The 27,147-nt window shown below is 48.9% G+C and overlaps 2 protein-coding genes across 6 annotated transcripts in view; one reads left to right on the top strand and one right to left on the bottom strand.

Moving 5' to 3' along the window:
* LOC144892216 (uncharacterized) overlaps positions 1-27,147 on the bottom strand; it is a 256,345-nt gene that overhangs the window by 103,740 nt on the left and 125,458 nt on the right. The window lies entirely within an intron of this gene.
* LOC144891942 (uncharacterized) lies at positions 20,070-26,014 on the top strand. The gene is made up of 3 exons (XM_078777048.1): positions 20,070-20,540; positions 20,697-21,294; positions 25,664-26,014. Exons 1-3 carry the CDS (start codon positions 20,095-20,097, stop codon positions 26,012-26,014), a joined length of 1,395 nt encoding a protein of 464 aa, XP_078633174.1. The 5' UTR covers positions 20,070-20,094.

A 27,147-nucleotide genomic window follows, 5' to 3' on the forward strand; every position in this document is an offset into this window, starting at 1 on the left:
GGTATGACAACTGAAGACGAGATGGTATAAATCTGTGCATGAGAGAGAGCAATTTACTTTGGAAGAATTCCCAGGATGAGTTGATGTCAGAGGCGGTAGAGATGGGAGACCAGTCCAGATGATTGATGGCTGCTTGAAGACCGTGCCAGTTGGCCTGAGTGAAATGCCAGACTCGTCGACACTGAGGAGGCTCTCTGAGAATGGTCAGAGAGATGTCCACTTTGGCAAGCACATGATCAGATGAGCCGATTGGAGCAGAAGAAGAGCAGCAGACATTTTCAGGGAAGTTAGTCATAACCAAGTCCAGAAGAGAAGATGCTCCGTTGACTGAGATCCGGGTCGGGAAATTGACAGATTGTGTCAGTCCCAATGAGTCGCAGAAGTCCTTTGCTGAAGAGCCATGGCTGGTGAGAGAGGTACCCACACCCAGCCAACTGGCATGATGACAATTGAAATCACCACATATGAGGAAGAGAGAGTTGGGATGGGTATATAGAAGTTGGTCCATATTATCAGAGAGCGAGATGTAGATTGAGTCATCACTGTTTGGTACTACACACATATGAACAAAAGGTGGGAGCGAAGGGGAAGCCATAGCCAAAGGTATTCCTGGGGATGAGGTGGAGAGAGGGCAGTGCAGGGCGAGTGAGGAAGAGAGTTTTTTTAATAAAGACAGCAACCCCACCTCCAGGACGAGGCTCAGGTCTATCATACGGAGGAGGGAGTAACCTGGGAGAGATACCAAGGAATCAGAGACATCATGAAGGAGGAAAGTTTCTGTTAAGCAGATCACGTCTGGTTTGTCAGAAGCAACCTGTATGGAGAGATCAGTCAAGTTTGAGCGAAGGCCCTGGATGTTTGAGGTCCATGCCGTTAATGAAGAGGAAGGGGGAGCATCGGATACAGAACAGGGGGGGAGGGGTAGGGTAAGATGTGGAAGAGGGGGAAGAGGTAGGGAGAGCTGTTGAAGGTGTGTCAGAGATTTCAGAATAGCTTGGAGTAAAGGAAGAATGGGGTGGACAAAAGGTTTGATGGTGATTGGGTGAGGCACAGTGAGGTGTTATTTGAGGAGGGGAAGAGCGAGGCAGAAGGTTGGGGGAGATGAAGGTGAAAGTTGGAAGGGGGAAGAAGCAGGGAGGATGCTTTGAGGAGGAGGGGTGAGAGGGGAGTCTCGGAGGGGAGGAGCGAGGGAGAGTCTCAGATGGGAGGGGTGTGGGGGGAGTTTAGGAGGGAAGGGGCAAGGGGGGAGATTTGCAAGGGATGGGTGATGGGAAATATTTGGAGGGGAGGGGCAAGGGGGAAGATTTGAAAGAGATGGGTGATGGGGAAGATTTGGAGGGGAGGGGCAAGGGGGTAGATTTGGAAGGGAGGGGTGATGGGGAAGTTTTGGAGAGGAGGGGTAATGGGGAAGATTTGGAGGGGAGGGGCAAGGGGGAAGATTTGAAAGGGATGGGTGATGGGGAAGATTTGGAGGGGAGGGGCAAGGCGGAATATTTGAAAGAGATGGGTGATGGGGAAGATTTGGAGGGGAGGGGCAAGGGGGTAGATTTAGAGGGGAGGGGTGATGGGGACGTTTTGGAGGGGAGGGGTGATGGGGAAGTTTTGGAGGGAAGGGGTGATGGGGAAGATTTGGAGGGGAGGGGCAAGGGGGAAGATTTTAAAGGGATGGGTGATGGGGAAGATTTGGGGGGGAGGGGCAAGGGGGAATATTTGAAAGAGATGGGTGATGGGGAAGATTTGGAGGGGAGGGGCAAGGGGGTAGATTTGGAGGGGAGGGGTGATGGGGAAGTTTTGGAGGGAAGGGGTGATGGGGAAGATTTGGAGGGGTGAGATTGGATTTTGAAAAGTGTACGATTAATGGGAAACGAACATTTATTGCAAAATGAGTTTCTTGAGACCTTCAAGTCAAAAATACGTTTGAGGACGCTGAAGGAGGGGTGGAGTGCAGGAGAGTTTCGGGAATGTAGAAAAGAGGAACTGCAAGAGCTGGATTTTTTTTTTGGAATGAATAGATTTGGTGAGCAAGTCGAAAGCATCCTTTTGTAGAAGAAGAAGAGAAAGGTGTTATAATATACGACAGAATACAGTTCTTCAGGGGAAAGTTTAAACATTTTTAACAACGTGATCACGAGATCATGAACAACGTGGTCGAAGAATGAACGAACAAATAAGAACAATGAATAAACGAATAAGAGCAGAGAAGGAAATATTTTTTGGGTTTTTTTTTCTGAGTTGAGATTTTTAACAAGGATTTATGGGGTGAAAGACTGGGACAAAAAACAGAGAACGAAAGTAATTGCAGCACAATCGATGAACCACTGAGTGAAAAACAAAGCCCCAAGGTTGGACACGGAAGCCTACTAGGCCTCAGAATATGCGACACGAATTAACCGACGATTTTGCATGCAGGTATGAAAAATTAACACCGAGAATCTTACTAAAGATACACTTTAAGTATACACATACAGTTATGACAAAAACACAATTGTGAAAAAATTACTTGACTTCGAAAGCGTGAGCGCGTGGACAGCTTCAAAAGGTTGGCCCGCCCACCGCCAAGCCGCTAACAGTCTTCAAGCTAACATCATTTCGGGTCCTCAAGGCTAACCCCCGCTCTTGCAGGGAAAATGGCCTTCAAATGACTGTTGTTGTTGTTGTATTGTTCAAGTATTAAATTCAATGAAAATAAAATGAAGATTGTGAAATTCATAAAACAATTTCTGGAATTTACTGGTGCTGCACAGTGTGTGACATTACGATATCCAACATGTCACATCAGTTATTTGTGCCTGCTATTTGTGTCCTTTATGATGTCATTCTGAACAACAATATTCCTGTTCGGAATGATTTTCAATTTTTTTGCCTGCAAGCCGTAAATAGAGTGAAAATATTGTTGCAGACGCGGGGTTTGGGGTGCATCACGTGTGGGACTTCTCGGACTCTCCCCGACCTCTTTTTTTTTTTTCTTTTTTTTTTTTTAATATATATACAAGATCGAGGCTCGTGAAAGAGCGAACATTAATCACACAGAAAGACAAACAGACACAAAACAAATAACATCGGGAGCGGTAGACAAGATGGGGAGAGAGGGGGAAGGACACAAACACAACATTTGAGAGCAGGGACCGAGAGACATGGAGACATCGAGAGAACTGTGGGAGGGAGAGGGCTTTGGGGCGGGGGCATGGGAAGGGGGGGGGGTGGGAGAGGTATAAAACATATGGACACTGCCAAGACTTCCAGGAAAGAAGTTGGAATTTCAAACAAGGTGGATCTGGGGTGAATTAGTGGGGGTAGAAAAGATCAAGGTTTTGGATGGGGGAAGATAAGAGATGGTGGTGAACAGCTGTTTTGAAGACCTGGAGGGAGGAGTGTGATTGAAGTGAGTGTGGGAGTTTGTTCCCGAGGCGGGAGAAAAGAGGAATGAAAGAGTGAAGGTGAGCAGCGAGCCGAGATTTCGGCAGTTTAACCATCAGAGGGTGGCTGGCAGATCTTGTGCGACCTGTAGGAATATTTGGGGGACAGAGCACAGAGACTGCTGGGGGAGCAAGGCCGGAGAGGAGTCGATAGAAGACAGAAAGACCACCTACCTGCCTGCGGTGAGTGAGTGAAAGGCCGTCAGAGATAGCTTCATCGCGGGAGATTCCAATGATTCTGAAAGCTTTGGATTCAACAGCGTGAAGCCGAGCCAGGTGTGAGGCAGGAGCACCAGCCCATAGGGGAGAACAGTATTCCATTGAGCTGCGGATGAAAGCCTTGTATGTGGTGAGGAGCTCAGGTGTGCCTAGGAAGGACTTCGCACGACGGAGGATGCCCAGTCGGCGACTGGCTTTGCCAGCTTGGAAATGTGGTTTTCCCAAGAAAGATCATGACAGATGGTGAGACCCAAAAGCTTGAGTGACAGAACTTCTTGGAGAGGATTGTTGAGAAAGTAGATGGGAGGGTTGTCCAGTCGATCTTTTCAGAGAGACATAGTAAGAGTGTGAGATTTGTCAGGATTGAAAGACATGTTCCACATGTTTGACCAGTCTGTGAACTGAACTCTGAACTCTGAACTCTGTGACTCTGAACCTACAGGCCGCCGTGCTGTGGATAGGTTTATGGCCCGACGGGATCTTAAGCAACTACTGACACCAACTGAAACTGCCAAACCTGGCAACACAATTGATCTCGGCAGGCTTCCATGGCATGAACAGGCAGACAGCTTCTCCTCGGGTGCCCAGCGCGTTCAAACAGCAGTGATTGCTCTAGTGTTGCAGCTTTTAAGCCGCTTCCGTTCTCAATATTCTATCCGAAGTAAGCCCCCATCTGTGGAGATGTTCTGCCGTGCATCCGCAGCCTGTCAATTAATTTAAACTTTCGCACAGACATTCTCCGAATTTCCTACAGGGAACTCCGACGTGTTCTCCACATCCACTGCTCATGCTGCGGAACCTCTGTCGATGTCACACACATAAGCGCCGCCCCGTAACCTTCACCACGCCCACTCTCGCACCATGGTACTTCCCCCAAACAATGCACACTCACAAGCCGCCTCCTGGACGAGCGCACACAACTTTCACACCCGGCCGTCTCACGATCCCTCGCACACCATTTATTCACACAATGCACTCCACAGTCATTCTCACTCCATTCACACACATGGGTCACCCCATGACAGTTTACACACGATTTTACATATGAGCCATCCCGCCGAGGTTCCACAACTGAATTTGTCATTCATGTCGGGTGCACCATTCGTGCCATGCACACTCAGCCGCACACCATTCCTTGGGAAATCTTTGTTCAATCATCTGCACACAGGCATTTGTCACGGCATGGACCATTCACACACCGTGACATGCAGTGCATTGAACTCTGACCTCCTTTGGTCCGGAACGGATTACAAACTTGTTCTTTTTAATCTCCCGCACACAGGACCAGAACATACAGGCATTTTATAATTTCACGCTCGGGCGGCTCAACCCTCCCGTCAGTCAAGCTAACGGCTGCCCACGTCTGGGTCTGTGCATGACCCGCACTCTCCACGTTCATGCACTCCACTCCACGCTCCCGGCGCACACCCTTTCACACCGTGCATTCGCTCCAGCTGACACAGCATCACCTCATCGTGATCAGCTTTGATCACTCATGTTCTCTCCACCTGCACCTGACATGCGTTATCCCGATCTTTACACTTTTTGTTGCACATTCCATGATCTCTTCCTTCACATTCTTTGCCTTCTCGCTTGTCTCTAATCATTCTTCTTTGCCTTTATGCATTTCAGCTTTTATCTTTATTATTTCCCGATTTGAATCCTTTGGTTCTTCTTCTGAGATTACTTTCATGTCTTCCATTCGTTTTTCATTTTCCGTTCTATCTTCTCTTAGTTCGTCCCATTTCTTCTGTGTTTGGTCATCATGTCCCATTCTACATTCCTTCTTACTTGCGAACATTTCCCTTTTTACGTCCTCCTGAGCTGCCCTTCGATCCTGCATTTCTTCTGATTTGCTCGTTCAATTCTTTTTGCCCATCTGCAAGTCCTTTTACTCCCTGTTTGGGCTAATTTACCTCTTGTTTAATCCCATTTATCTCCTCCATAATTCCAGCCTCACCTGCCCCCATCTCGTTCCGTCCACATTCTTCCTCACCTCAACTGACATCATGCATGTCACGCCTTATGCCAGCCAGCCTGGCTCTCCTCCATTTTCATCTGTGCCATTAGTTGACTAATCAACAACATCAAAAGTTCGCTGCAGGCCGACTGCGATGACAAGGTGACCCACTATTCTGTGCCATTGTTGGTGCCTTGTCCAGGGGCTGGTGTGGCAAAGGAGAGAGGAGGCTTGGGATCTCGATCGCTATCAGCACCGTCACTGCCGCTGTTCCTGGCCCTTCTCCCACAATGTTACATTTATTTACAGCTTCCTGGGCCATTAGCTCCTCCACATCCTCCTCAAGTAAGCCCACTTGATCCTGCTCACCTTGACTTGACAAAGCTGGACAATTTTTTAAAGTCCAATTTCACCCTACACACCTTACAATTTTTGGTGTGCCGCTTACAGCGCCCCATATTAGAATCTCACTCCTGACATCAATTGTTCGGGATGCAGGGTTCTCCCTCTTTTAAAACGTGTTTCCTTTTGGTGCCGAACAGTTTGGCAGTGCCAACTGGGGTACGTACCCTCAATGCACACCCATGTATATATTTTTTTATGAGATATCACCTGCCACAAAGCCTTCAAGGCCACTCGAGGTGAGGCCTACACAAAGGAAAGTAGAGATATTACACATTAGACAGAAAGGAGGAATCTTTTGACATTCCTCTTGAATTGGGGGAGGTTGGGATGGAGGGGAGAGCAGGATTCAGGTAACGTGTTCCAGAGTATGCTGTGCGGGGGGGGAAAAAACCAGAAGAATACCTTATACGTTATCGTCTTACTCCTTGGGACAGTTATAGTGTATGGATGGGAACTGTATTGTGTATGAACTATATGAACTGCCAAACATGTTGAGCAACTGAACGTGTGCTCAGGTGGAACAACCTGATAGACCCTCAGAGCACATTCCGTTGTAATATCTGCAGAAAGGGCTCAAGGAAGCAACAGAGCGGCAGATTGAGAGAGGTTCCAGGGATGATGTCAACCCCTGCCCCACCAGAATGGCAGCACGTCGCTGGATTCTTTCAAGAAGAGATAGATAACAGGCTGGAACACCAGCCCAAATATGGCAATGATACTCCATGACAGGACATATAGTGGCCTTGTATAGATGGAGCATAGCAGCTTGAGAAAGGTATCACTGAGCACGAAATAAGCTTCAAGGTGCTGGGAGGTGCTTTTAGCTCAACAAGAGTTGTACATTTCCCAAGCTGAGGTTTGAGCTGATATCGAATCCAGACGGATAACAGGGAGTTCCTGCAAAGGTGAAGAATCCAGAGACAGGGTCGGAAAACAAGTTGATGTTGAACGAGACACAGATACCTTACATATGTGTTATGGACGGGTGATTACTTACTGTCCCTCATGGACCACACACAGAGCTTTGACAATTTGCAAGGAAGTCAGAGATTGTACCAAGCAATTTTCCAGAAATGCCATATAATTCTAGCCTTCAAGATGTCAAGAGCAACAACCTTGGTGTTATGGTCTGTGACCTTTTTCTTCTTCCTCCACCCCCCTCCACCCCCCCCCCCCCCCCCCCCGCCACGGTGAGTTAAAGCAAGTGGTTTGGGCAATGGGTATAAAGCTTATGATTGGCTGCCCGGGAGGGGCCAGGAAGGTGATTCAGGAGAGAGAGAGAGAGAGAGAGAGAGAGAGAGAGAGACAGAGACAGAGACAGAGACAGAGAGAGAGAGAGAGAGAGAGAGAGAGAGAGAGAGAGAGAGAGAGGAAGGACAGAGAGGAGTGTGTGTGTGTGTGTGTGTGTGTGTGTGTGTGTGTGTGTGTGTGTGTGTGTGTGTGTGTGTGTGTGTGTGTGTGTGTGTGTGTGTAGCCATTTTGGAAGAGGCCTCATGGCGGAGTGCCTTTTTGTGTGCTTGTCGAGTTGTCAGCGGAAACCTCTGTGCCTGAAGGTTGACTTGTGCTGGATCAACCCCTGCGGCCACCTCTGCACCTGACGGTGGACTTGGATTAAACTCTGGCTACCGTGGGGCCTGCACGGGGTCCTACTGCTGGGCCTGCATTGGGGCCTACTGCTGGCCCTGCACTGGGGCCGAATGCTGGGCCTGCCCTGGGGCCGACTGCTGGGCCTGCACTGGTGCCTGCTTTTGGACCGGCCTACTCTTGGACCGGCCTACTCTTGGACCGGCCTACTCTTGGACCGGCCTACTCTGGACCGGCCTACTCTTGGACCGGCCTACTCTTGGACCGGCCTACTCTTGGACCAGCCTACTCTGGTTTTTCCCTCTCTTCTCCCTTCTTTGTTTTATGTGTCGGAATAGATTTTTCGTGTGATAATCCATAAATAAAGCCAGTGTGATTGAAGGCTTGACTTGGTGTGCTTCGGGCCGTAACAAATTGGGGGCTCGTCCGGGATCTGGATTATCTGATGCCTGTCTTGGATTTTTGTTTTTTTTGCATTCATAAGTTTTCTCATGGGCAGATAATTTGACTTTTGTTGGCGGTGCTGGTACTTCTATATTTACTGCAGTCGTACACCGTAGCTGAGGAGATGGATTTTGAAGTGAAGGAATTTGTGGAGAAGAAGGGGCTATCGGTGCAAGATGTAGAACTGTTACACAAGGTTGAGTTACGAGCTGTAGCTGATCACCTTGGGGTTAGTGGGACATCTGGTATGAAAAAGGCGGAGATTGTTTCGGCTATTGTCAGTCACATGCGTTTAGAACCGTGGGTAAAATTGAGGAGTGAAGCCTTGGAATTAGCCCGGATAGAATCAGAAGAAAGACAGCTCAGACTAAAGTTAGAAGACAAAGAAAGGCAAAGAGAGTTTCAAAGAGAAAAAGAAGAGAAGGAAAGGGAAAAAGAAGAGAAGGAAAGGGAAAAAGAAGAAAAGCAAAGAGAGTTTGAAAGAGAAAAAGAAGAAAGGGAAAGGGAAAAAGAAGAACGGCAACAAGAGTTTGAGTTAAGAAAATTAGAAATTCAGGTGGGACAGGTCCAACCGGTTTCCATCGATTCAGGTGGGGGTCCAAATGATCTTCCCCGTTCCTTTGATGTGGCTCGGAACATTAGGCTTGTTCCCAAGTTTAACGAGGAGGAGGTGGAAACGTTTTTTCTGTCTTTTGAAAAGATAGCCAAGCGTCTTCAGTGGCCCGTACAATACTGGACCCTGCTACGACAAAGTGGGTTCGTAGGGAGAGCCCAGGAAGTTTATTCAGCTCTGTCGGAGGATCAGTTGGATAATTATGAGGCTGTTAAAAGGGCTGTGTTGTCAGCCTATGAGCAAGTTCCGGAAGCATACCGGCAGAAGTTCCGAACATTAAAAAGACAGGCTGGGCAGACATTTGTTGAATTTGCGAGGGAGAAGGAAATGAGTTTTGATCGGTGGTATCGTTCTCTGCAAGTGGATAGGACCTATGGTAATCTAAGGGAGGTTATCTTGATGGAAGAGTTTAGGAACAATATCCCCTTGGACATTAGGACACACCTTACACATCATAAGGTTGGCGAGTTGAAAAAAGCTGCTGTTGGTGCAGATGATTATGAACTTACCCATAAGAGAGGCCTTGGTTTTCCTCATTACAGTACTACCTGGGATAACAAGAAGGGGGTTAGTGAGGCCCGGTCAGAGGGGAAGTGGACAGACCATAGGGGTCCATTGGTGTGGCCGTCTCTGGGTAGACAGTTTGAGTGGTTGAGTCAGGCATCTCACCGGCGAACGGCACCCACGTGTTATTACTGTAAACAGAGGGGACATCTGAAGTCGAATTGTTGGAAATTGCAAAGGGAGGAGAAGCAGGGAGACTCTGTTAGACCTCTTGCATTGGTTCGAACCAAAGCAGACAGCCACAATGATCGTGCCCTTTCAGTTAAGGCTGAGGATACTGCTGACCTTATGAGCCCTGTACAGGACCGTTATAAACCCTTTGTGTCAAAGGGCCAAGTGTCTTGGGACAGGAAAGTCAAGTCCGTAGTTATTCTGAGGGATACAGGGGCAGCCCAGTCGTTGATGTTGTCTAGTATTTTACCATTGACTTTGTGTAGTTCGGGGAAAGCGAGTGCCTTAATCCAGGGCAATGCAGATCGTTATGTCCCAGTCCCCTTACATAGGGTGAACTTGAAGTCTGATTTGGTCACAGGACCCGTGATGGTAGGAATAGTCCCCACTCTCCCCATAGAGGGTATTAGTTTCCTATTGGGAAATGATTTGGCTGGCGATAGGGTTTGTGTTTCCCCAGTAGTGAAAGAGAGATTCCTCGAAGAGACTGAAAACCCGAACCTTCGATTTCCGGGAAAGTATGTACTTCGTATGTACTTTCCGGGAAAGGCTTACCACCACCTGCAATGTCGCCAAGGAACATTTGAAAGTATCTCAGCGAGTAATGAAGGCCCGTTTTGACCTGAATGCGACAGCTCGTAATTTTAGGCCTGGAGACAAAGTGCTAGTTTTACTACCTCTGCCTGGGGAGCCACTATTGGCGAAGTTTAGCGGTCCCTACTTGGTCGAAAAAAAGCTGAGTGAGGTAAACTACGTGGTGCGGACCCATGACAGACGGAAACCCCGCCGGGGGGTGTGCCATGTTAATATGCTTAAAAGGTACTGCGAGCGTGAGGCCGGCCAGTTGGTAGGTCATCTAAAGTGACGTTCCACAACCTATGGGTCGCGACCCAATGTTTGGGTCGCGAAGGATTTTCAATGGGTCGCACGATCGTTTCAGAAATCGCGGGGAAAAAAAACAAAAAAACTTTATTGACGATTTACTTCTCCCGATTGAACAGAACAGAAATCAAACAAACGCCAACACAAACTTTATAGGGTGGACTCTTCTACCGCGCTGTACCTATGTACCGCGAGTGCATCCGGTCAGTCAGATCATACCTTTAGTTTCCGACACGTGAATGTCCATTGCTTTTCATTCGAAAGATTGAGCTGTGAGCGTAAGGTACTCGCCATGGCTAGAAAGTATCAGCCTGTGTTCCTGAACTATGGGTTCACCTTGAATATCGATAAGCACAATGTTCATCGACCACAGTGTGTGATATGCCTTGACGTGTTGGCCAACGAGTCCCTCAGGCCCCAAAAGCTGAAACGGCACCTCAAGAAGAAACATGGAGATCATGTCAACAAGTCGCGGGAGTTTTTTTCACCGGAAAGAACGCGAGATGAACAACAGCAAGTCAGTAATGAGTTCGGCTGTTTTTCCGTCGAAGGGACTGACCAAAGCCAGCTACCTGGTGGCGGTGAACATAGCCAAAGAAAAGAAACCGTACACTATTGCGGGTAAGTTTTTTTTCGTAAAAGTATTTCATTGCATTGGCGGTTTGTAGGTTCATAAAGTAATACATGGCGCTGTAAGTATAGTTAAATTTAGTTTTTAATTTTGTCTTTAGAATATTGATGTGTCGGGTTCTTGCTTACTATTACTCGTGCCATGTATACGTTGGTATATCACAACTTCGTAAGTTTTATTGTTTGTTGCAATACAGCCATTCTTAAACTTTGCCTCTTTTTTAAAAGTACGTACGGCAATCACATCGTACATATTTAATTTTTATAATGCCTTGGAACAGCGGTTCTTAACCTGGGGGTCGTGACGTACGCGCATAAGCGAACAAAATACTGTGTGTGGTATGTACCTTTGTTAGGTTCCTAAAAATGGGCTCAACAAATTGATATGTTATTTATGACCCCTTCATGACCCCCGGAAAACCCCAAACAACCCCCATGGGGGTCGCGCCCCCCAGGTTAAGAACCGCTGCCTTGGAAGAAAATCAAGATTAATCATAAAGTGAAAGAAATGTTCATATGTTATTTTATTTATCTTGTATTGCAGAGCAACTCATCCTGCCATGCGCCAAGGCGATGTGCAGAGAAGTGCTTGGAGAGACGGCAGCTTCCAAGATAAGCACCATTCCGCTTTCTGCCAACACGATTCGCCGACGGATAATAGACATGGGCGAAGACATCGAGCACCAGCTGTACGCAAACCTAGAGGCCAACAAGTTTGTCATCCAGTTGGACGAGTCAATGGACATCGCACAGAAGGCGTTGATCCTCATCTTTGTTCGTTATTGGCATGGCGATGATTTTATGGAGGATCTTCTGGCATGTGACGAGCTACAGACCAAGACAACGGCCGCAGAAATATTCGCAGTCATCAACAAACACATCGCATTGCATCGCCTCAGGTGGGAAGACTGTGTTGGCGTTTGTATCGATGGTGCGGCATCGATGATAGGTCGGCGCAGCGGTGTCATTAAGCTCATCCAAGATGGGGCACCAGAGGGAAGCTGGACCCACTGCTTCCTCCACTGCGAGGCATTAGCGGCGAAAGAGATGTCACCTGGACTTGCCGAAGTAATGGACATTGCAGTGAAAACAATCAACCATCTCAGGAAGAGTGCCCTAAATTCGAGGTTGTTTGCAGAGCTGTGTAAGGAGCAAGATGCAGAACACACCACGGTGCTGTATTTTGCAGCTGTTCGCTGGCTCTCCAGAGGAGATGCTTTGGCAAGATTGTATGAACTTCACGACCAGGTCCTCACATTATTGGAGGTGGCTAGGTCAGACCTGACAGTCGACAACAAAAGCAACAAATTCATTGCAACATTGGCATGCATGGCCGGCATCTTCAACTTGTTGAACAATCTGAACATATTGTTGTGGATCTGCCGCCGGCCTTCTCCCCTTACCAAGGGGGGATTAGTCCCCTTGTCTTGACTGAACTGGCGCGACCCGGGACCTATTACGTCCCTTCCGGACAGCGCTAAATAGGGTTTCAGAGCAAATTCGCTGTTACCTAAGTACTAGCGCTGCCATGGAAGCGAAGAAATAAGCCCCGCACGAACCACGTTTGTTGGTGATACGCCGAGCGGTTGCGTACACGTGTTCCGCGCCGTTATTAATTACTAGACCCGATTGGAGCGATCTTATTCGTACCACGCTTAGCCAATGGAGAAATCACATGCACGATCGAATCAGGAAAGAAAGAACACGGGTTTATTTACACTATACAATGGCAGAAGGAAAGGGACACAGAGCAGCCTCATACAGTCTTACTTAATACCCAGGACAAAACGGGCCTGTCTCACACACACACTCACACGGGGATTGCTGATGGGCAGGTTGATGTTCACCAGCGCGTCCAGGGATGGCTCTGGTGCAGCTCTCTCGGTCCACGGCACGTCCCTTGGAGATGGAAGTAGATGAAAGCAGGAGCTCGCCGCGTGTCATCTGAACGGAGCGGGTTATCACGGGGCGAATGGTAGTGAGCGGACTTTGGCGCAGCTGGCAGTTATTCACTTGCGGCTATGGCCGCGCTTACTCGCGTGGCTGAAAAGCGCTATATGCGTTACCGGCGCGTCTGGCTGCGCCCGCGTACTTGTACGGTTCAACGACTCTTCTTCTCTCTCTCTGCGCAAGTCCTCAAACAAATCCCTTACGAGCAGGTCCTTTTGCCACTGTCATGTGCACGTGAGTCCTCTTATCAAGCTCCCTCTCTGCAAGTCCTGTGCAACACGCTTATCCTCTGCCAGTCCTTTCGCCACTCGTACAAGTCCTTCAACCAAGTCCTTAAGCAAAAACCCTTCAAGTTCATTTGAGGGCTTTGCGCAGCGGGTTATATAGGCACGCCCCGCGAACCTTCTGGAACTCACTAGACGCGCTTCACCACGCCCTCTCACGCCATGCCGCTCGAGCTCTGATTGGCTGGTGGCTCTTACCGTCATCGCCTCTGCCGCTCCCGACCTCAACGCCGCCCCTACCTTTTTAGGCCTACCTCGTGTTACTCGACTAGTGGGCAGCCAAATGGGGCGCGGGATGGATTACGCCCATAGAGGTAGAATTGGAGGGTGGACGCAAAATGAATGGGGCCTACTCTCCTGTCTTTACACAACGCAGGTACTAAGAGGGGAGATGGCCTATTCTTACACATACTAAGACATAACTATACTACAAATGGGCCTATATGTTGCTCGTGTGACTAACTATGGGGGGAAAACCTTTAACCTTTAATGCCTTCAATGTGCCAATCTCAAAACCGCAGCAATATTGTTCCAGGGCAAAACGAACAAGCAGGCGAAATCCGTGTTCGTAATGTATGACAAGATAGCGGCGTTCAAGTCAAAGCTGGATCTATGGAAGAGAAGAGTACAGACCAATGATGAATTTGACATGTTCGAAACCCTGGATGATCTGCTCAGTAAGAGTGTTGAGGAACGTGTGGACATTAAGGATGTCATCGTCGAACATCTAGTGAACCTGCGCAAACTATTTGACGAATACTTTCCTGTTGCTCCACGCGTGGAAAAGAGGTGGATCCGAGACCCTTATTCAGTCAACGTTCAGCAGTGCTGCAACTTGTCCAACAGATTGAAAGGGGACTTGATCGACATCGTGTCCGACGGTACACTTGAGACACTGTTCAGGAAGGACACTTTAGTAAAGTTTTGGCTGACAGTGTCTCATGAGTACCCAGAGATTGCATATCTCATGGTAAAGTTCCTGATGCCATTCACGACGATGTGGATGTGTGAGGCAGGTTTCTCAATGGTGACATACCTGAAGTCCAAGTATCGAAACAAACTGGAGACAGTGGCCCTGTACGCCAACCTGAGAATTGCATTGTCGCCGCTTCAAAGCCGAATCGATGATCTCGTAGCCAATATGCAAAGTCAACCATCGCACTGATGTGGATAATCCACATCTACAATGTTGCTAACGGAACATTTGAATTAGGCTTGTAAGTTTCACTTTCGGGTTTAATCAGTGAAAGTTGTTTATTTAATGTTGTTCATGATAACAGAACATTGAACCTGGATATAAGTTCAGATGCATATCGGGTATTTTCAGTAAAAGTTATTCTTGTTTTGTTTACCAGTTCATGTTACATTTTAAGTTTATCATCTATTCACGATGAAGATTAAAATAAAGTTCAAACACCTTATCTTGGCGTGTCACTTTAATAATTAAAGTTTTATTATATTTCACAAAAGATACACCGCCGATGAATGTTGTGAGATTCATCTTCATCTTCATCATCATCTTCATCTTCATCATTAAATCTTCATCCGGATTCATCGTCGGGGTGGATTCATCTCTTCCGAAGCTGCAAACAAGGCAGAGAGTTTACGCCTGATTGGCTGACAATAATATCCCCTTGTCTTGGGCGGTGTCTGTGATCGAAGTCACTGCTCATTCTCAAGGGGGGCGTGGTTTCTCGCTCTCTCTCTCCTCATAGTCGTGGAGATCCGTACAAAATATCAACAAAATAAGGACAGTGTTTGGTATGATTGTCGTTACTTTGCTTTATTGTTCAATTACGAATTGTACTACTGTACAAAGATGATGAACCGAACCCTGACCAAAATATTAACGTCATAAGCAATCGATATATTCCGTGACGATTTGTGGGGGGGGGGGAGGGTTAAGGGGGTGGGTTCGATGGGTCGCGACTGGATGCCTGGGTTTTCAATTGGGTCCTGTGCTAAAAAGGTTGCGGAACGCAGATCTAAAGCATCAAGATATTGACTCTAGCAGATTCGACAGCGTTGCTCTTCAAGCACCTGAGAGAGAACAGATGGGGGCTTTTCGTACAACCGTACCCCTTGAAAGTTGTACATATTTTGGGTTGAGATAATGTCATTGCAGATGCTCTATCTCGAGCTTAAGATAATTTCTGGCACATGCATATTCCTGGCACATGCATATTAGCTATGAAGCCTGTAAATGTCACAACGATATGTAGCTTTTTTTTTTTGTATACAGAATCGAAGCTCGTGAAAGAGCTAACATTTATCACACAAACAAATCAAACAGACAAACAAAGTATATAAAAAGGGGAGCGGTAGACAAGATGGGGAGAGAAGGGGAAGCACACAAACACAACATTTGAGAGCAGGGACATCGGGATATCTGTGGGAGGGAGAGGGCTTGGGGGTAGGAGGCGTGGGAGAAGTATAAAACACAAGGACACTGCAAGGACTTCCAGGAAAGAAGTTGGAATTTCATAAAAGTGTATCTGGGGTGAATTAGCGGGGGTAGAAAAGATCAAGGATTCGGATCCACCATCCCCTGGACAAGGCAGCACCAATGGCACGGAATAGTGGGTCACCTTGTCATCGCAGTCTGGCAGCAACCATTTGACGTTGTTGATGAGAGACCAGTCCAGATGTTTGGTGGCTACTTGAAAACCACGCCAGTCGGCCTGAGGGAAATGCCAGACATCAGTGATGAGGAGGCTCTCTGAATATGGCCCAAAGAGATGTCCACTTTAACAAGCATATGATCATATGAACTGATTGGAGAAGAAGAACAGCAGACATTTGCAGAGAAGTTAGTCATGACCAAGTCAAGAAGAGATGATGTTCCGTTGACTGAGATCCGGGTCGGGAAATTGACAGATTGTGTCAGTCCAAATGAGTCGCAGAAGTCGTTGGTGAGTTGCCGTGGCTGGTGCGAAAGGTGCCCACACCCAGCCAGCTGGCATTATGACAGTTGAAGTCGCCACATTTGAGGAAGAGAGAGTTGGGATGAGTGGATAGAAGTTGGTCCATGTTGTCAGATGGCGAGATGTAAATGGAGTCATCACTCATCACTGTTTGATGGACGGGACATCACATATATCAAGAAAAGGTGGGGGCGGAGGGGAAGCCGTAGACAGATGTACTCCTGGGGGTGTGGTGGAGAGGGGGCAGTGCAGGGAGTGTGAGGACGAGTTTTTGATAAATATAGCAACCCCACCATCAGGACGAGGATCGGGTCTATTAAACCGGAGGAGGGAGTAATTCGGAAGACATACTAAGGAATCGGTGACATCTTGAAGGAGGAAAGTTTCTGTAAAGCAGATCAAGTCTGGTTTGTCAGAAGCAACCTGTATGGAGAGATCAATCAGGTTTGAGCAAAGGCCCTGGATGTTTGAGGTCCATACCGTTAAGGAAGAGGGAGGGGCAGCATCGGATACAGGCAATACAGTGGGGTAAGATGAGGGAGGTAGGGAGAGCGTTGGCAGTGTGTCGGAGATTGCAGAAGAGCTGGGAGAAGGGGAAGGATGAGGAGGACAAAAGGTTAGATGGTGATGGGATGAGGTGCAGTGAGGAGTTGTTTGAGAAGGGCAGAGCGAAGTAGAAGGTTGGAGGAGGTGGAGGTATGAGATTGAAGGGAGAGGAAGCGTGGAGGGAGGAAAATTTGAGGGGGGGGGGGGTGGGGGGTTAGAGGGGAGAATTGAAGAAGAATGGTGAGGAGGAAGATTTAAAGGGGAAGTTTTGAAGGGGAGGGATGAGGGGGGAGGCTTGAAGGGCAGGGATGAGGGGGGAGGCTTGAAGGGCAGGGATGAGGGGACGTTTTGAAGGGGAGGGGTTAAGTGGGATATTTGAAGTGGAGGAGGCAGGGGGGAGTTTTGAAGGGAAGGTGTGAGGGGAGTGGGTTGGGAGTCCTGAAAGTTTTGAACAATGAATGAAAATCGAACATTTTTTTTACAACAAACTGGGGTTCTTGAGATTTTCAAGTCAGAGATCCGTTTGAAAACGTTGATGGAGGGGTGAAATACAAGTAAAGTGAGTTTATAGAATGACGAGAGAAAGCTGAACGAGATTGAATTTTCTTAACGGAATGATTTCATTAGCAATTTGAAGACAGCATTTTGAAAAGGAAGAAGAGTGAGTTGTATTAGACGAGTGAAAACAGCACGGCAGGGGGAAGTTCAAACATTTTTTAACAAAATCGTGAACACCGTCTGGGTATTCACTGCAATGAGGGTAGGGAGGCCAAGGTGGGGGGTGATGAATTTTAGAACAGGTTCAGATGAAGGAACAGAAGAATAGGAGATTATCAAGCCAGGTAAAGCAGAGAACGAAGGAACATGTGCAAACAATTTGTTTGTATGGGAGGATGGGCCTCCTTTTTATTTTCTTTGTTAATATATATATATATATATTTGAAGGTTAGGTGAAGCAGATCTGAGAAAGAAGGAGAAAGGTTGAAGGAGTGTTGTGAATTATTCACGAATTGGAAAGGAGAAAAAAAAAATTGGCTGGAGAGGAACGAGATATGATGTAAAGAGATGGGGAGGGGAGAGACCACAGTTGGTCGTGTGAGGGAGCGGGGCACTGCGAGGAGAGAAGGAAATTATTATTATTATTATTATTAAATATATATTTTTTGTTTTTAAAGTTAATATTTGTTAATTTTTGTTAATTTTTGTTAATGTTAATTTTTGTTAATATTGTTGCGAATATGGAATTTGGCCTCAATATCCGCTTGTAAATATTCCCCTATTTCTCCAATACTCCCCAACTTTCCCCAATCCCCCATTCCCTAGTCCCATTGTCTGTAAACAACAATCAGTAGAGCCGACCTTCCCCTTTTCCCCCCATTAAATGTCGTGCCCAGGTCCACCGCACCACACGTAGACAACTTTCGGACATCTTGCTAGTTATTCTTAGTCTATGTCAGTTAAGGCCTCGTTTCCATTAATTATGACTCTTCGTTGCACCAGAATGTGATTATATGGCATCAGTAGTGAGTTTAGGACCTTTCCCATACCTCCTTCCATCTTATTCCCCAACAATTACAACAACAACAGAGGAGATGGCGGCGGCGCGGGGGAGGATGCGTCCTCACACCGGCTCGGCGCTCCACGGGGTTACCAGAGGGGCTGGCTGTCAGCTCCTCGTCAAGGGCGGAGCCTGGTAACCCCCCCCGCACCCAATCAGAAGGGCGGACCGATTCCATCTGGGGCGGCGCTAGCGAGCCGAGGGCGTGTCACTCCCCGCCGGATATACGTGGCGACTGACCGGAAGTGAGAGGAGATGCGCCCCCAGCTGGAGAAAGAACGTTGCCTGCGATCGCTGAGAGGAAGAGAACCCGCCTGTGAAAGAACGTTACCTCCGAGCGCTGTGACCTCCCCGCATCTTTGGACCGGACTGTACCCTGCTTTGAGCCAAGAGTGCACCTTGAGCCACCGATACCTGCCTTTCCCTGCCATCAACCCCCGTGTGAGTCAGCCGTTGTCCCGTTTATCTGTCGTCTGTCCGGGGTCAATATAAGAGTGTGTCTAAGTGCCTGTCTTCCTGTGATATACCTCTAGCCCCTGTAATCTAACCTTTCCGTACGAATATACTTGAGAATCGAAACATTGGTGTCTGTCATTATAATCCAGCCGGGTGTCTTCTTTTCCTTTATTGATCCAGCGTAGCGCGGCTCCGTCAACGTCGAGTATAATCGGGTAATTTGTGCGGACACGACGGCCATTCCGCTCGGCCCACCTTAACATCAAAGTCGTGTCTGTAACAATTGGTGTCGAGGAGTGAGATTCGGACCCGGGACTAAATTAGTTAGGCCCAAATTTTGGGAGGGAAAATCGATTCGGAGCGCGTACTGCGCTCGACAAAATCGAGCCGGAGCGCGGTCCCGCGGTTACTGCGCTCGCCGAAGTTATAAAAAAAAAAAAAAAAAAATTTGGATTTGTTTTACGAAACTCGAATTTTGCAAGTCGCGCTATGGCGGATCAAGACGGCTGGGGTCCGGTAGGGGAGAGTGAAGCAGGGTCGGTCCAGGACCAAAGTGAGACACGTGAGGAGAGCGAAACAGCGAGGGTAGCAAGCACGCAAAATGGCGCCTCGCTGGTCACCGCGCCGGCGACCGTGGCAGCGCCCCCGGTGGATTGGAACTTGTTTTGTATACAAATGACGGCCCTTGTGGTCCAGTATAATGAAGAAAGGGAAAACAGAATGGGGAATCGGATGGATGCTCATTGTGAGCAAATGAGGGCTGATAGAAAGCGATTGGGTGAGCGATTGAGTGAGCGATTGGAGGGCCAAATGGGGGTAATGGGAAACCAACTGGGGGTAATGAGGGACGAAGCGAGGGGTACTGGTGAGAAGGTAGACAAAAATTTTGAGGGGTTAGACAATGGGATAAAAGAGGTGAGACATGGGTTAGAGGGGGTAGAAAATAGAATGGCTGCCCAGGAGAATCAGATAGAGGGAGTGAAAAATGGGTTAGAGGGGTTAGAAAACAGGATGGAAGGCAAATTGAGGGACATGAGGGACCAAGCGGAAAGGGAAGTTAAACAAATGGAGCAGCAGATAGAGGGGGTCAGAATGGGGGTAGAAACCAAACTGGATGCTCACAGGGAGGAAATGGAGCAGATGAGGGTGGCATCTGGGCAGGAGATGCAAGTGATGGGAGAGGAGATCAGAAGAGGAGTGAGTGAGGAGGTCGGAGGAGTGCGCGAGGAGGTGAGGCACTGTAAGGAGCACATGGAGAAGGAGGTGAGAAAGGGGACTGTAAAGTTACAAGGGGGCATAGAGGACCTGACGCAGGAGGTGGAGCAGCTGACGGTGGGACAGACGGAGTTAGTGGAGCAGGTTCAAAGGAACACTGCGGTATTAGGAGGGTTGAAAGCGACACAGAAGGAACTAAAGGATGACTTGGTAGCGACGAAGAGGGAATGTCAGATGGTACGTGAGGGACTGACAACGAGGTTGGTAGAGGTGATGGAGGTTAAAGAGCGGGAGGTGCGGGAGCACATAGAAAAAAATAAAGTGGAGTTAGAGGAAGAACTTAAAGGGGCGCACGAGGAGATGAAGGAGGTGAAGCACAAATTAGAAGAAGTGGAAGAAGGGGTGAGCGAAATTAAGAAGCGACGGAGAGGGGATAACAAGGAGATAAAAGAGGAGATAAAAGAATTGGTCCAAAGTCTGTGTTTGGATCGTGATGTGCTCATTAACCGGATGAGGGATTCGCAGGTGATGGAGGAGAAGCGAAGAGGAAGAGGACCCGGTGTAAGTGGTGACCAATATGGTCGTGCGTATGATGCGCCAGGGGATTTAAGGAGCTTGGGGGTCGAGATGGACCCGGGTGTTCGTGAGAGGCCGTGGGTGAAGTGTGCGACAGGTCTGGTGTGCGAAAATGGAGGTGTGCAAGAAAGTCCGACTCTGGGGTGTGTGAGGAAAAAGTGTGTACCAAGGAGTGAGTGTGCTGGCGAGAGTGAGTCGGTCGTAGCGTGTGTGCGAGGGAGCACATGGGAGCGCGGTGTGGTGAGTGTTACAGAGGGTGTGACGGGAGAGTGTGCGCGAGAAAGGTGTGTGACGGACAGGTGCATGAGGAAAGAGTGCGCTGTCAGAAGTAAGGAAGAGTGTCCACCTGTGGTGAGTGTTACAGAGGGTGTGACGGGAGAGTGTGCGCAGGAGTGTGCGCGAGAAAGGTGTGTGACGGACAGGTGCATGAGGAAAGAGTGCGCTGTCAGAAGTAAGGAAGAGTGTCCACCTGTGGTGAATGTTACAGAGGGTGTAACGGGAGAGTGTGCGCGAGAAAGGTGTGTGACCGACAGGTGCATGAGGAAAGAGTGCGCTGTCAGAAGTAAGGAAGAGTGTCCACCTGTGGTGAGTGTTACAGAGGGTGTAACGGGAGAGTGTGCGCGAGAAAGGTGTGTGACGGACAGGTGCATGGAGAAAGAGTGTGCTGTCAAGAGTAAGGGTGAGTGCGTTGTCACGAGTGGAGGTGAGAGTAGTGAGAGTAGTGAGAGTGACAAGGAGCGTGAGTTGGTTGTGACAGGTGAGCGAGGATGTACACCTGGGATGGAAGGATGCACACCTGGAATGGTAGAGCGTGAGTGGGAATGCACGCTGGAGTTGGTGGTGAGGCACGTGGATGGGTGTGCGAATGAGGGCACACCTGTGATTGTCACAGAGGAGGTGACAGAGGAGGGGGCGCGAAGAGGTGTGTTGGTGTGGTGTGCTACCAACGGATGTGTGCCAAAGTGTTCGGTGGTCAGGTGTGTGACCAAGGCTGTGAGTGGAATGGGTGTGCCTGGGTGTGTAAGGAACGGTACAAGGAGCATGGGCACGGCTGGATGTGTGAGCAAGGAACGGGCTGCGGGATGTAAGCATGCAGGTGAAGCATCGACGTTAGACGGGAAAGAGTTTAGAACGACTTATAGCCGAATCGGGCCCTCGGTGCGTGCTGGGCCTCGCTTTGAACGGCCGCGTCCGTGCTCCACTAGGCGGAGCGGGCAGCCCGATAGGAAGGGTCGTTATGGCGACCACGTTTTGTTGAGACGTGCCGGCAGGTCGAGATCGGGACATTGGATGGCTCCACGCCGAGGTGATGCGTGGGATCTCGGCCCGGGTAAGCCCCCGTCCCTGCACCGAGTGCCGGACGCATCCAGCCGCTGGCACAAAACAACCAGCATTCATTGCTCGGCTTTACGAAGCCGGGCTTTGGACAGGAATTGGCGCACCGAGAGGTATTAGTGAGTAGACTGGGTGATGAGGTTAGTGTTTTGGCCCCAAAATTAGAGAAAAACAAAATTTGATGATTGGCAAGGGATTGGCAGTAGTGATTGGCAGATGATGGGTAGTGATTGGCAAATTTTTAATTTGTTGAAATTGGACGAGCGAAATTGGTAGTGAGAGACCCCCGATGTGGTGGGATGGCAAATCCACCATCCCTCACAGGTGTGGGGCAAATGCGCAATAGCTTATGGGGTGTATGGCAGTGAAAACTAGCCCGGGTGGGTTAGGATATTGTGTGTAGGGATCTAGAAGATGACATTAGGTAACGTTAAGTTTAGTTAGTGACTGATACCTGTAGTGGGGACGCAGGTAGATTAGTATGGATGATAATGACGTGGGAGCGCAATAGTTTAAAGGGACGACTGGGAAGCGCAAGTTTCAGAAGGGAGTAGTTAGCTGAGATGATGCTGTGTGTGTGAGAATTGAACAGGTGTGATTGCACAGGTGTGCAACTGGACAGGTGTGTGGAGCAGTGTGTGAGTAGTGAGTGTGGTGGATCAGCGCGAATGCGCTTGGGGAGAGAAGGGTGCAGGTGGCACCAGGTGTGAGAGCACAGGTGTGCAGGTACAGGTGTGTGGAGAGAGTTGGAGTAAGTGGTACGGAGTGGTGTGCATGGTGCGAAGGTGTGGATGGGGGAAGAGTGGACCCCTTTCACGAGTACCCGGGGCGGGTAGTGTAAGTGTTAGGTAGAGGCTACAGGTAAATTGTGGTTGGATATTGGCATCTGTGGTGCGGTTGCAGAATGGTGTTGTGGATGGGTGCATTAGTGTTGTGGAAATGGCTGGGCGTGTAGCCTGTTAGTGTGTGTAGTTGGTTGGGCACTCCACCACTGTGAGGATGTCGGCCAGGTGAGGCCGCAGGTGGGCTCTGGGAGCCGGTAGAGTTGTGGATGGGGCCCGAGGATCCGGAGGATGGACCCGGGTAGCCCAGTGCCAGAGAGGGCACCGAGTGGGGAGAGTGCCAGAGGGCCTTCCCCAGGTAGTTAGGTTAGGGTAAGGAGCAGGTAAGCTCGGAGGCAACCGCAGTGGTGGAGGTGTGCAGGTGGGTAGACCCACTGGGAGAGGTACACGCCACAGCCCAGAAATTGTGCGAGGGCACCGGGAGATGAATCGGGGGAGTGAGACCCCAAATTGAAAAGCACCACAGTTTGGCCAATGGGAATTGGTTTTTAGAACCCATAGTGTAAGAGGGCCAATGGTTTGGCCGGAGAAAGACCCCGGGTAGTGTAAAGTTGTTAAAGTCATTTAGGAAATAGTTAGGATTGATGAACCTGTCGCACCATACGCAGCCACTTACCTGTGGTGATGATGATGACTCCACACCTGTGTTTTCTTTGTTTTGTGTTGCAGGAAGTAAGAATTGTTGTGAGGATTTGTGAGACGCATCACGACGTGGATGAGACATTGGGGTGATTCCATCTCTCCCTCCCTAGGAGGGACTGATGATGAATTGGTGATGGCAAATTTTGATGTTCAGTTGAAAATGGCAAATTTGATTGGTTAGGAGGGAGAGAAGACGAATTTGGTATATGGGAGGAACGGGGAAGACAGTAGGGATGTTTGTTGATTTGTAAAGTAGATGTTTATGGGTAGTGTTGTGTTTAGTGGATACAGTAAGGGGTAAGGGAGGGGCCATGTAGGTTACCTGGTGGGGGGGGGGGCGTACAGTAGGAACGTACCTGTCTCACCTGGTTCCCATGTGCCCCCAGTGTGCATTACCTTGCATTGCGTGCACTTTTGCGCCCTTACCACCTTACTCACTTGTCTTCTTCTTTTGTCTCCCACCTCCGAGGATCTGGCTTTGGGGTAGAGAGAGAGGAGAGAGCGGTGCTGGCTACGCAGTTGTGGGCCTGCACTTTCGCTGCTTGCTGCCGGGATCGATACACCATATGGACCGCAATGTTTGTGGCCACCCACAATGGACCGCAGTTCGTTTGCGGCCAAGCACCACCCGGGGATGGACCTATGGGTCAACGTGGCACCTATGCCATACAGGTGAACCACTTTTAGTTAACACCAAGTGCACCACAAGAAGAGCAAGAGACACCTGCAGGGTTAGGGGTTGTCGAATTTATTTTTATTCCCATGAACAATGGTGACTGCACCGGATGGTGCTGACTGTGTGGTGGGGTGGTGCTTTTGATGCTGGGAAAGGGTGCTCTGCACGTTATTAAAGGCCGTCGGCCACAGAGCACTCGTGGGTTGGTGTATCGATGCTGGCAAGCGCGCTCTCTCTATGCATAACATCTGCATGTGTTCCTCCAAAAACAGGTCCTGGATCGTAGTGTAAATAGCAGCGTAGTCTTGTAAATAATGCTCCCTACCGGCTGTATGTTTAGTTTGAGAATTCTTTCCGGATTCGGTTATCCTGTGGGTGTGTTTCTGTGAGGAGAAGGGTGCAACGTCGCAGGGGGACATATTTACTCATTTGTGAATATCTGTAAAACTGTCGCACTCAGGGTAGAGTTAATAGTAGAGGGAACTACATTGCGTGCCACACTAAAGTAGGTAAAAATTTATCGGGTCGGGACGCCCCGAGGGTAGAGAAGGGTGCAATGTTGCGAATATGGAATTTGGCCTCCATATCCGCTTGTAAATATTCCCCTATTTCTCCAATACTCCCCAACTTTCCCCAATCCCCCATTCCCTAGTCCCATTGTCTGTAAACAACAATCAGTAGAGCCGACCTTCCCCTTTTCCCCCCATTAAATGTCGTGCCCAGGTCCACCGCACCACACGTAGACAACTTTCGGACATCTTGCTAGTTATTCTTAGTCTATGTCAGTTAAGGCCTCGTTTCCATTAATTATGACTTCGTTGCACCAGAATGTGATTATATGGCATCAGTAGTGAGTTTAGGACCTTTCCCATACCTCCTTCCATCTTATTCCCCAACAATTACAACAACAACAGAGGAGATGGCGGCGGCGCGGGGGAGGATGCGTCCTCACACCGGCTCGGCGCTCCACGGGGTTACCAGAGGGGCTGGCTGTCAGCTCCTCGTCAAGGGCGGAGCCTGGTAACCCCCCCCGCACCCAATCAGAAGGGCGGACCGATTCCATCTGGGGCGGCGCTAGCGAGCCGAGGGCGTGTCACTCCCCGCCGGATATACGTGGCGACTGACCGGAAGTGAGAGGAGATGCGCCCCCAGCTGGAGAAAGAACGTTGCCTGCGATCGCTGAGAGGAAGAGAACCCGCCTGTGAAAGAACGTTACCTCCGAGCGCTGTGACCTCCCCGCATCTTTGGACCGGACTGTACCCTGCTTTGAGCCAAGAGTGCACCTTGAGCCACCGATACCTGCCTTTCCCTGCCATCAACCCCCGTGTGAGTCAGCCGTTGTCCCGTTTATCTGTCGTCTGTCCGGGGTCAATATAAGACTGTGTCTAAGTGCCTGTCTTCCTGTGATATACCTCTAGCCCCTGTAATCTAACCTTTCCGTACGAATATACTTGAGAATCGAAACATTGGTGTCTGTCATTATAATCCAGCCGGGTGTCTTCTTTTCCTTTATTGATCCAGCGTAGCGCGGCTCCGTCAACGTCGAGTATAATCGGGTAATTTGTGCGGACACGACGGCCATTCCGCTCGGCCCACCTTAACATCAAAGTCGTGTCTGTAACAATATATATATAAACCCTAACCCTCACTGCACCTCATCCCATCACCATCTAACCTTGACATTAAACAAAGGGTAAGAGGTTCGTGGAAGTAGGAGGTGAAGGTAAAAAAAGGCAATGGAGCGAAAAAAACGAACGTGAATAATTAAAAGACTGATGAGGAAAGTGGGAAGGCCTTGCGGGAAAGTGGCCAGGCCTTGAGGGAAAGTGGGCAGGCCTTTGAGGGAAAGTGGGCAGGCCTTGAGGGAAAGTGGGCAGGCCTTGAGGGAAAGTGGGCAGGCCTTGAGGGAAAGTGGGCAGGCCTTGAGGGAAAGTGGGCAGGCCTTGAGGGAAAGCGGGCAGGCCTTGAGGGAAAGTGGGCAGGCCTTGAGGGAAAGTGGGCAGGCCTTGAGGGAAAGTGGGAAGGCCTTGAGGGAAAGTGGGCAGGCCTTGAGGGAAAGTGGGCCGGCCTCCAAAACACAATACGAAAAATCCGACTAATACACACAAATTTGCACCAATAACAAAACAAGTTCGACCTTGAAGCACACAGTAAACCTTTTCACAGCAAAATAAACTAGAAATTCGACAAAAACGATTTGGAGAAAATTTATCTGTGTTTATCGGGAGAAGCACAGACGACAGACACAACGTCACCCGAGGAACCGGAAGCGGATTTCCCCGGAATTTTTGCAGGACAATCCCCAGGATTCAAACACAAAAACAGGTCAAGACGAGAACAGCACTCGGTAGAGCACATACAGTGCATTCAGAAAGTATTCAGACCCCTTCACTTTTTCATATTTTGTTATGTTGCAGCCTTATACTGAAATCGCTTAAATTCATTTTTTCTCTCATCAATCTACACTCAATACCCCATAATGACAAAAAGAAAACAGGATATTAGAAAGTTTTGCCAATTTATTAAAAATAAAAAACTGAAATATCACATTGACATACGTATTTAGACCCTTAACTCAGTACTTACTTGAAGCACGTTTGGCAGCGATTACAGCCTCGAGTCTTCTTGGGTATGACGCGACAAGCTTTGCACACCTGGATTTGGGGATTTCTGCTATTCTTCTCTGCAGATCCTCTCAAGCTCTGTCAGGTTGGATGGGGACCGTTGGTGGACAGCCATTTTCAGGTCTCTCCAGAGATGTTCGATTGTGTTCAAGTCAAGGCTCTGGCTGGGCCACTCAAGGACCTTCACAGAGTTGTCCCTAAGCCACTCCTGCGTTGTCTTGGCTGTGTGCTGAGGGTCATTGTCCTGTTGGAAGGTGAACCTTTGGCCCAGTCTGAGGTCCTGAGCGCTCTGTTTCAGGTTTTCATCAAGGATATCTCTGTACTTTGCTCCGTTCATTGTTCCTTCAACCCTGACCAGTCCCCCAGTCCTTGCTGCTGAAAAACACCCCCACAGCATGATGCTGCCACTACCATGCTTCACCGTTCGGATGGTATTGGGCAGGTGAGGAGCGGTGCCTGGTTTCCTCAAGACATGACACTTAGAATTGAGGCCAAACAGTTCAATCTTGGTTTCATCAGACCACAGAATCTTGTTTCTCACACTCTGCAAGAAAGCACCTAAAGGACTCTCAAACTCCAAGCGGGCTTTCATGTGTTTTTCACGGAGGAGAGGTTTCCGTCTCGCCACTCT

Source organism: Myxine glutinosa, chromosome 5, assembly GCF_964187855.1.
Source record: "Myxine glutinosa chromosome 5, kmMyxGlut1.1, whole genome shotgun sequence".
Lineage (NCBI taxonomy): Eukaryota > Metazoa > Chordata > Myxini > Myxiniformes > Myxinidae > Myxine > Myxine glutinosa.